The 11,387-nt window shown below is 37.2% G+C and overlaps 1 protein-coding gene across 3 annotated transcripts in view; it reads left to right on the forward strand.

Moving 5' to 3' along the window:
• srgap1a (SLIT-ROBO Rho GTPase activating protein 1a) overlaps nt 1-11,387 on the forward strand; it is an 81,136-nt gene that overhangs the window by 37,092 nt on the left and 32,657 nt on the right. For all 3 annotated transcript variants that reach the window (XM_055037634.1, XM_055037639.1, XM_055037646.1), the window contains exons 4-6: nt 5,027-5,089; nt 9,202-9,354; nt 10,626-10,754. In XM_055037634.1, coding sequence (XP_054893609.1) covers nt 5,027-5,089; nt 9,202-9,354; nt 10,626-10,754 — 345 coding nt within the window. The remainder of the gene's footprint in view (nt 1-5,026; nt 5,090-9,201; nt 9,355-10,625; nt 10,755-11,387) is intronic.

Consider the following 11,387-nt stretch of genomic DNA (forward strand, 5'->3'; position numbering starts at 1 on the left):
TAGCTTGCAGAGAATGTTCTGCTGCGCTGTTCTTTCTTTCTTTACTTTATCACAAACCTTCAAATTTCCCCTTCTTTATTTAGAAAATGAAATGTATTTTTTAGTATTTGCTTTCAGCTTTTTAACACTGGTTTAGTAAGTCTTGTAGTTGTGTTTAGTCCTAATGCTTAACTTATTTAAATCACATTATGTCACAACTCTGAGTACATTTTGGATCCTCAATGACCTGATTCAGTGCAACTGCAGCACTTTTCACTCTGACGCTGTGGAATCTGGAGTATCAAACCACATTATGGAATGTTGGTCCCTTTAAAGTTCTGCAGCTTCTTTGTGGATCCAGGTGACACTGTGCAGACAAACAGCTGCCTTGTGGGAGGTCACATCTCGTCCTCTAATTAAAGCTTCCCCGAGCGTTTGATCTCAGCGGAGCTCCAATAATGAGGCACAAACAACAGAGAACTTCCCTGTATTACGTGAGCTCCCTCGCAGAGTTGAAGAGACAGATGTACGGCTGTCATCCTTCCAGCACATCAAAGACCAGGGCTTTTTAGTTTCTTGTATGTTCAGGGGTCATGCTGAGCTGTCCATTCACAGAGAGCAAGCAAACAAAGAAAGACAGGTCCTGGGGCCTCCATCAACATCCTCCACTTGACCATTTGGCTTGGTATGAACATTTCCATCTTAAATGCTTTTAAGATGGGGGTGTGAGATATATAAAGACTATATATATATATATACATATATATATATATATATATATATATATATATATATATATATATATATATATATATATATATATAGTCTTTGTTTTTGTGCTTGAATGGGTTTCATCATATTCACTTTCCATTATTCATACAACTGGCTCTTTGTTTTACTCTGCTCTGTTTTATTCATGACAGATCCTACAAGGTGGTACTTCTGAAGTCTGATGCAGCTTCAAACTTTTCAGTAGGCAAAGTGTTAAAAATAGCAGAAAGAATCTTTTGTCTAAAATTGTTGCGATTATATTGATTATGACTGATTCACATCGGTCATTTCTTGTCTTTACTGTTACACAGTGCTGACCATCCTCCATGAGCTGCAGCATATAAGCCAATAAAAAGATAGATTATGTGGACATTAAGAACAATTAAAGTCCACTCAGTTGGTCAAATGTAGTATTTTAGCTAATCTAGCATCTAAGCAGTGTTAACTGCAAACAGATTCGTCTAAGATTGCGTTTCCATATATTTCTCAATCAAGATTTGATCAAAGTATTATGTTAAATGTAGTAAACGTCTGCTCTGTGTGTCTGTGTGGCAGGACAGCACCACACACAGAGGCCCTAAGCGACTGCTGCCTGTTAAACTGTGATTTATGTCAGTGGCTTTATGAAACCCACCACTCCCTAAAGGCTTCCCTGTTTTCTCCTCTCTTGGTCTATTTTATCTTTCTGATGTGGTCGGTACACAGATGGAATGAACTCAAAAGAGGAAATCTATTCGTAAGATCCTTGTGATGAATTAGAGTGATTTGGAAACCCCCCCCCCATCTGAGATTCTTTTCAAATGAAGGGGAGTCAAGTTGAGGAAATTAAATCAATACTGGTTATGCAACACAACATTTGGTAAGCAACTGTCACTGCTTATAATTTGAGGTAAATATTTTGTGCATTACATTTAGCTGCAGTATAAAAGAGGAGAACATTTCAGAGTTCAAAGCATTCCAAGTGTTGGTTCTTCAAGCAAAAAGGTTAGTAATGTCTTGAATGCATTGTTTCTTTACTGCCACGTCTGTCTCTACTGCTCTCACTCACATAGACGCCGTCTCACGGCTCGTGAGATCCCTGGGAAAGCTTTTCATTAAGCTCTGGATCGCATCCCAGCTTTCCAAATGGGGAAGAGCTGATATGTGTTTGATCTGACAGATAGTCAAAGGTTTTGTCTTCTCAACTTACTGTTGCTTAAGACTTTTCCCACAAGAGTCATTTCACATCTTATTGCTCTATATGGAAAAGATACGTCTTTATAAGCAAATTTACTTGACTGTGACGAACATAATGAGTGAGGTATCAACAATGCATTGAACTTTTTCAGGTTTTGTCTCAATGCAACCATAAACTTGAATAAATGTCCTTGCAGGGGTCACACAAGTTGATGGAAGAATTGAAGTGACTCCTGCCATTTGAAATTTTGCGACACATTTCTGCATGTAGGAGACACAGCAAACACGTGGAAGAAGTTGCTTTGTTTAGATGAGATCAGTACTAAACCTGCAGCCTACATGTGAAAAGCCTTGTGTTGAGTGAAACACCCGCAAGGTGACCATGAACGAGATTTGGTTCTCTCGGTTTTCCCCCTGATTAAACAACTGCAATAGATCGAGTATCGTTACTCACAAGGTGGTGATTAGGTAAGTGTTGCAGATTATCCCAGTCCCCAAGCAAGACTCTCTAAGTTCAGACACAAGACTCTAATCCTCTTTTCTGCCTGTCCACATGCTTATGCAGCTTTAGCAGTAAGGGACATGCAATGAAAAGGAGATTCCACGTTTCTTCTGTCTCTTCATCCTTGTCTGCGCATTACTTCTGGTTCTGAAGAGACCCTGGAGCACTAAAATTGGAGTGAATTCTAAATCATAATCATAATTGAAAAAAATGCTGTAGCTTTTATTTGATTTAGAATATCCCTTGTTTAATTAATATTTTAAGAGGCATATTATTGCTACATTTCAGATTTAAAAAAATGCAGATTTGTTAAAAATGTATAATGTGACGTTACATCTGAAAACTGTCGTACATATTTCTATTAATCCCCTTTACTCTAATTTCCCTTAATACAATCAAGAGCCAACAACTACTTTTAGAAGTTTTCTACTTGGTAAATAGAGTAAAAGGAGCAGGCCCTCCAAATTACATCAGTAAGACCCCCGAGTTTTTCACAAATCCACAAAATCAATGATTTTGATAGAAAAAACAGAAAAACCAATCACAAAATTTTGGAGGGAATGATTAGTGTGAAAAGATGTTCAATATTTAATTTTAAGAAACACAAACAGTTGGTTGTTAATTTTTTAACAGTCTAATGGGATTTATCAACACATTCTGCCACAATCAGCCCTTTAAAAACATTCAGATTTTTGATGTGGTGAGCCTAAAACAGACACTCTGGGAGAACAGGTCAGGTGTCATTATCTGTTGACTGGAGTTGAGCCCTCCGCTAATCTGGCCTTTATGGAGGAGTGGCAAGAAGGAAGCAATTTTATGAAAGAAGGTCATAATGGGTCTAGTTTAGAGGGCTGTTTGCTGTCCTTGACTTAGCACGAGCTATTTGGCAATAGAGCTTGTGAAATCACACTCTAGAAGTATTGTAGTGAATACAAACATTTGCAATACATTTAAGAGTTGTATTTGTAAAAAATCAAATAAAACGGTGTATAATTTTTACTTGCCCTCCAGTTACACACTACTTTGTCTTGGTCTATGACATAAAATCTTAACACAAAGAAAATTTATTTTGGTGTGAAAATCACTTGGAAAAACGTCTGTGGACACTTTTTCAAGTAACTGGAAATCCATGAGTTTTAGCCAATGCATTCCATGTTTTGATCAGAAGTAAAGTTATTCTCCAGTAAGATTCGTGTTACCCCCGGAAAACTCTCTCAGAGCCTTTTGCGCCAAGCTGCTCCCAGAATGAGATTTGTCTGAGGATAACAGGGTTAGAAAGAGACCTGACGTGCCGGCCAAGGCTGTAACATCATCCAGGTAACATCCAGCCTGCGGTATCAACTGCAGTGGAGCAATCAAAAATTCATTGTCATGACTCATAACCTCATAAACATGTGATACACTGTCTTAGTCAATGCCAAGGAAATATGAAAGTGCCACAATTAGATTAATAGAAAAAGGTCCCTCTATGTATCCCACGACTGCTAGATGCATTAATGTGGGCATGTGTGCGATTGTGTTACTAAGTCAAGCATGTGGCACGGCTGATTGAGTTAACATATTGGGAAGAAGTCTTAGTCATGGGAGCCAAATAATGCTTTGAGCATGTGGGGAGTGAAATGCAAGCTGCTGTTGGGTGGAAAAGTGAGCAAGGCACTAATATCACTTTCACACTGAAAAAATAGTAATTCTTTGATATGTAGTCTCTTGTTCTGATTTAAGCCAGTACACTTTTTTTTTTTAAATAGAAGTGTGGTCATTTGTGCAATATATAGTACCATTAATAAGGTCGTGATGACCAAACCATGGAGCGCTCTTGTCTATAACATGTTTCCACATTGTTTATGGTGCATTTAATTATCATTCAGTTTAATATTCAGAGAAAACATTTTGTTACATTACAAATCAATCAGATGAATTCATAAAACTTCCTCTCAGCAGTAATAAAACACACTGACTGTTTCTCCACTAGCAACTTATTAATAGGGCAAACAGTTATTTTAGTAATCAAGTAATCTATCAGTTATTCAGATGAGTGACTGAGTAGTTAAATAAAAAAAAAGATAAAGTAAAATATTGGTAAACACTACTATAATAGCAGTAATAATATTGGATATCAATATAGGCTAAAGTCCTTAATTTCTTTTCTGTAGCTTAGAAAATTAACCTGTAACAATGATATCTTGTGTTTTAAGACAACTTGGCAAAAAATTACACAAAATCTGAAATTAGTCAATCTAAAAATAAAATGGCCTGCTTCGTGCTGTCACAGGTTCTTTTGAAATGTCTTTTTAATTGTACAGATCTGCCAGATATCAGGCCTGTGTGTGGTTAGTGAAACTGGACACTTTAAAAAACATGATCTTAATCCTGACTAATTATTTATATATTAACTGCTTTTTCTATTAAGCACGATTATCTTTGTGCCATATAAAAATTTGTTTTATAATTTGGAAGATTTGTGTATTAAAAGGGGGAGTTTGTTGTGTCAAAAATGGACACCGATGGAAAAAAATATCTCCTTAGTGTTATGCCCTGTGAAAAAAATACATTGTGTAACTATTTTGTCTCTCTTTTTTTTTTTCTTTTCTTTTGCAGAGCAAGGAAATTGCTTTCCAGCTTCAGGAAGACTTAATGAAAGTGCTAAATGAGCTATACACAGTAAGTATTAATGACTTGTCTTGTTTCCACTAATGCATCTAATTATATTCATCTTGACTGTGGTTGAGGCTGCTGGCTGGCGTTGAACTTGCTCTAATCAAAACAGCTTCCCATCATGTCTTTCAGTTTCACATCTGAATTCATCTGTAATTTGATATCTGACAGATCTAAATTGATACTTTGTTTTCAGCACCAAACATAACCCACCCCACTATTTACTGTAGATTCTGTTCTGCTTTCGTAGGATAAAACCATTAAGCAATAAACTAGCTATTAAGTCCTCCAAAAGTATCCAGGTTGTGCTTGCTTGAATCATTAGACTCCATGTTTTGTTTTTAATGACCCTCATCAGCTACTTGCTCCATCTCATTGGAAGAAAACTCATGAAAACCCACAGAGGGATGCTTGGAGCAAAATAGCACTTCACTGTATAGATTTTCTTTTGTATTGTTTCTTTCTGGCATTGTTGATTTTATCCAGTAGTTGTAAAAGAACAACAGACACTTTATAGTTCGGAGCGTCCATCAGGCTGTAGACCTGATGAGGTCTTTGCCATTGGGTCTGTGGTGAGATGTGATGCTTGCAGTAGATAAGACCTGTGGATTGTGGGGTGGGGTTTCCGTGGGACAGGGTTTTTGAGGAATTTACCCCGGATTGCGATCTGGGGTGTTTGGAGGCCTGTCCAGCTTTAGAGTCTCCTGATGCTATAAAACACTGCTGTTGTCATAAAATTCAGAGGTGTCTGATTAAAAACGTGTCTGTGGTTTGCAGATTAGTTATAAAATTGCAGACAAGCCTTGAAATGGTTAATTTAAAAATGTTACTTGGTAAATATGTGTAGAAAAAGGTCTTCACTTTCACTTTAGATGTCACTAGAAATGACATTAAAAAAACAACAAAACAAAAAAAAACAGTCTATGTTCGTCTTAATCAACAAGTTCAACTTTGCACTAATCAGGACAGCCACATAGTTGTCGCACCGAAGTGTTTCGATAGTCTGACAACCATTCAGGCATTGAATGTATTTAAGCTACATGTTTGATAATTATTTTAGCGTTATATGTAGAATCTTTTATGATGATAAACGTTCCTGGGTAAGATGTATGAAAGACCTTTAATAAATAGTTTCTGTTCACAAATGTTTTATAAGCAACTGTGGGCAGCTGGTTAATCATGAATCTTTTGCTATTTGCACAACTGTAACTTCCTGTATCAGGCAGCTATATTTGTTTGATGTGTTACTCATTCTTTGAAGCATTGCATGTAACGTTTTGTTCCAAACTTATATTGAATTAAAGGACATGTATAATTTTTTAAAAATTTTATTTCATATTTTGCTCCCTTGTCAATATCCATTTAGCGTCAAAACAAAGTATTTTGGTACATCAGAGTGAGGAAAACTGCTAATTTGAGATGTATTGTCGTGTTGGTTAATCATTCTCTTCTGAACTCGCAATCAATAGCCTCTCTATTGATCTTCATGGTAACGAGGGGTGTACACTAATTAAATACAAGTCAGCGCAGCTGTTGTGTCATTCCCAGTGATTGAACGAAAAGCTTTTAAGTTTGCTTTTAGTCTCCAGTTACCCGCTTCAGAGAACCAGCATGGTTGCACTCTGAGAATGTAACTCTGCTGCTCCAAAGTGTTGCCTTCAGCTCAAAGAGTGTCAGTCTCACCACTGTCCGTGCAGCTGATTTGACCTGATTTAGTCCCCTGGGGGTACACACGCACACACACACACACACACACACACACACTGTAGCTATTGCATCAGACGGTCACAGTCCCCGTGTTGGCCTCTGAGAATGAAATAACAGGTCTGGTCTGCTCTAAATATGTCCCTCCAAAAACAGCTGCAGAGTAAACACAGCCGGGGCAGACTCCAGACCAGTAAGTGAAGAGTGCAGGGCCTGAGGTCAGTCACCCATCTCCAAACTGAATCCAGTTAGGCCAAACCTCAACCATAGGAGAGGAACTCCAGACAAATCAGGGTTATCTGTGTTGTTCCATACGTCCAAAAATAACTCTCTTTGGGTGTAAAATGTTTATGTTCTGAGAAGGGAGAGTCTCCGGACCGAAGTTGAGGTTTTGAGCAGACAAGCTCGTTTCAGAAACAGGTTGTGAAGTTATAATTTGCTGGAGAAAGTTCATTCCAGGTGAAACCACTGCTGCTGTGTACCGCTGTATATGGACATAGAATGAAAATATATTTACCATCAATAACGACACCTAACTAGAAAGACTATAGCATAGGTGTCAAACTCTGGCCCGCGGGCCAAATTTGGCCCGCAGTGTAATTATATTTGGCCCGCGAGGCAATTTCAAATTAATATTAGACATTTACGTCAGAAAGGAGGCATTAAATGTTTATTTAAATTTTATTTAATATATTTAATATTTCATTTCATATATTAAATATGTTTTATTTAATATAACAATATGTTTTATTATTATTAGCAACTCAATTTTGCACACCTGCACTTTTAAGTTAGATAAGCTTTGCTTGTTCAATATTTGTTGTTATATTATAACTTGTTTGGGTCCATATTAAAAGATTCATTTGTTCAACCTTGGCCCGCGACTTTGTTCAATTTAAAGTTTTGGCCCACTGTGTATTTGAGTTTGACACCCCTGGACTATAGGGCATTTTATTTTTTCAAAGAAATCAGTTTTGTTTTCGCATTTTTTATTGGATTGTGTGTGTTCTGCATGCATGATTCTGGCCTCATGCATGTTGGTTTAAATAAAGCTTCGTAGGTTCATAGCTTCAAATAAAGTTCCTAGGAAGGTTTTTTTTTTTTTTCAGAACTAATTGTTTTCTACATTTTGTTGGTCCAGTGATGAACTAGCAACATGTCCAGGGTGAACTTCACTTTAATCCTTACTTCTGGTGGCGGTGGATGGATGGATTAGCATGGGGGCAAGCATAAAATATGAACAATACAACGATCTTTAAAGCTTCTAATCGAATTTGCAACATCTGTTTTGAGTTAAACGTATGCTTACTAAACTACGCAATGCAAAGCAAAGTCATTGGTTCTAAAATGAAATGATACCAAATAATAAAAGAGAGGTGGGAAAACATGATAACGTACTTTGTGTTAAGAAACTGCTTCAGTTTTAAAGGTTATCAAGTAATGTTTTTTTTCTATTTGAATAAGTCAAATGTGGAGTTATTGTCCACTGATTGGATTTGTTCATACATAGTGTTTAATAAGATTTGTATTCACGTGGGAAGAAACCCCAGAGATTCTCAGTTTGCCAAAAATATAGCTAAAATACTGTCTCATTTTTGCAAACCCAATATTGTAAAGTCTGGTCTGAGCTGGCTCTATTGTTACACTCTACATCATCCTCCATAAAGCTCCAGTAATTGTTTTTCCTTCTGAGCACTTTTCTCTTCTTTTAGCTCTGCTGAACTTTTTTTTTTTTTCATGTTTTGTAGTCTACCTTCTAGTAACAAGTGAGTCAGTTCCTAATTGATCACGGATATAATATGACTAGCACATAAACTCCTTCCATTTTGGGTGATGACTCAGGCTGCAGGAAGTGTCTCTGAGTGTTTCCAAAATACAGAAGCAGCGATGAACTGGCAGTAAGAGGAGATGAGCTCACAGAGCTGGAATTAATATTCAAGAAGCATATGTTACAGATAAGGCCGACATAAAGGCCAACACAGTAAAAATACTCACTCCCAGGTCGCATATTGCAGATACATTTGCAGGACTTACATTACACTCGTTCAGATTTCCTTTAAGATTCCCAGACACTGAGTTTTATTGCGTTGGTTCAAAGTTATAAATGTACAGCCAACCCTGAGATAATTCATCCTGCTATTTGGTCAAAGTGAAATGGTTGTGAGATAAAATAATCTGATGTAATGAATGAGCAGTTTGGGTTACATTTAGTAGGGGGTTATAAAAGCCCAGTCATAGTTAAACACTGACCTTCGGCCACAGAAACCGACTCGATACGCAAAGAGTTTAGTCATTTAAGCACATTGCATCAATTTAGGATTTTTTTCTTTCTTTAAAATGATGCCGGAATAAATATGCAATGAGGATTGTTTTCCTTGAATCTTGGTCTGATTTACTTTTGTGTGCATCTGCAGGTGATGAAGACGTACCACATGTACCACTCAGAAAGCATCAACGCCGAGAGCAAGCTGAAGGACGCCGAGAAGCAGGAAGAAAAGCAGATTGGACGGGGGGACCCTGTCTTCAGCATACGGATGGAGAAGAAGATTGAGAAAATAAAAGAGAAGGTGAAAAAGAAGCTTGAGTAATGCAAATTATTTTTGAAATTAATTTAAAAAATTGAATTAAATGATCATATTTAAATAAAACTAAGTAAGTTGTTTTCAACTCGCTTCTTCCCCTGTTGGCGTTTTTGCAGTGTGCTTTAAAAAATGTTGACAAACTTTGAAGCCTTCTCATTTTGTCAGGTTAAAACCACAAACATCAATGTATTTTGATTGGATTTTATTTTTCAGACGACCTCAAAGTAATTAATGAATTGGGAAGTAAAAACATGCTTTGATGCAAACTATCCCACTCTCAATTTTGCAGCCTTCAGCAAGATTTCTTCTGGAAGTTAGTTTTGTTTAGCTCCATCCTTCTTCCCACAAACTCTGTTCATATTTAGAGTCCCCGATGAAGCATCCCCATATCATGATGCTGCCACCACCATGTTCAATGGTGGGGATGTTGTATCCAGGGCAATATGCAGAGTGTGTTTACCACGATATGGTTTTGTCTAGTTTGACATTTTTGGTGGTTAAAAATATCATAAAACTATTAAGTTATAAATATCACATGCATTTGTGGCTTTGTAACCATAAAATGAGTAAAAGTTGTAGGCGTATGAATGTTTCTGCCACTCACTGTAAGTAGTTGAAAGAAAACCTAATATTGTGTAATAATATTAACACTTCCAACAATGACAGAGAATGTGTTTGGTTCTGGCAAGAGTACACACCTCTCAGATCCCCTTGACCCATTTAAAGAAAAACTCACTGACAGCATTTTCACAGCCAAACAGAGGTTTTACTCATACAACAGGCCTGTAATTTGTTAAATATCTGTGGAAATGATTAAAGACTGCAGGAACGATCGGTTTTAGCAGAACCTTTCCAGGAATGCATTTTAAAGTGTTGAGATATGAATGATAATGAGTCAAAGTCCACTGGTCAGTCAGGAAACTGTGACTAAGAGTCTCATGACCGTCTGGTGTGGGATGAAGACGACTGAAGCATCTGGCTGAATCAAAGAGCACAGACTCTTCCCTTTGTTGAATTTTTTTTTATTTCTGGTTTTGTTTCTTCTCATTGTTTATACCACAATCTTGCTAATTTTTTCTAATGTTTATTGAAAACTGTCTTTCTGCCTGTAATCCAGTTTCAGCTCTGTGATTCACCTTCCCTGCAGAGACATAAAACTGTAATCAGTTGTCAAAAAGCCTGTTCTCTACTCATTAAATTTATTCTGTCACATTTGCTGTGTTGTTTCTCATTGCTGCCTCTAATTCTCTTGTCAGCGTCAAGCCAAGTACTCGGAAAACAAGCTGAAGTCGATCAAAGCGCGGAACGAGTACCTGCTGACACTGGAAGCGACAAACGCGTCCGTTTTCAAGTATTACATCCACGATTTGTCGGACTTGATTGATGTGAGTATGAATCCACACGACTCTCCCATGATAGAAATAATGTTTTTGTGGAAGTTTTCTGGGTTTTAGAGCAAAATTTGAAATTATCTTTGAAGATTTTTTCTTTCTAATGAAAGAAAGTAGTTTTGCATAATTTTTTTAAATTTATTTATTTAGTTTTGTTAAAATAAAGGTTTACATTTGTTTACCATAAAACTAAATTGTATCAGTTACTGAATCCTTGCACTTTTAGTAATCGATCATATCTCATTTCATTGCTGTATAAGCTAGACTTTTTCTAGCTGGATCCTTCTGCCGTGTCTGTGACTTATTTATGATATGCCTCACCTGCATTCCTGACATTTTAGTTTAGAGACAGACTGCTGCACTAATTTTCCTGTTTCTTCTATAGAAGCAGGGGAAGGTTGGGTTTTTGGTGAGACTTTAGGTTTTTGTGTTCTGAACAAGACTAAAGGATGGAGAGACATGCAGCTTCTTCTCAGGTGGCATGCTGTGTGCTGAAATTACCCCTCTTCCTGCTTTGCTCACAGGCCTTCACATCTCACCAGGGTGTGTGTGTATCTGTGTGTGGTTGAGTGATATTATGTAGGATGCACTCTGCAGGAGCTGTGTGTGCAGGATTGCACATATTTT

Source organism: Poeciliopsis prolifica, unplaced genomic scaffold (genome assembly GCF_027474105.1).
Source record: "Poeciliopsis prolifica strain line A6 unplaced genomic scaffold, Auburn_PproV2 SCAFFOLD001, whole genome shotgun sequence".
Taxonomy (NCBI): domain Eukaryota; kingdom Metazoa; phylum Chordata; class Actinopteri; order Cyprinodontiformes; family Poeciliidae; genus Poeciliopsis; species Poeciliopsis prolifica.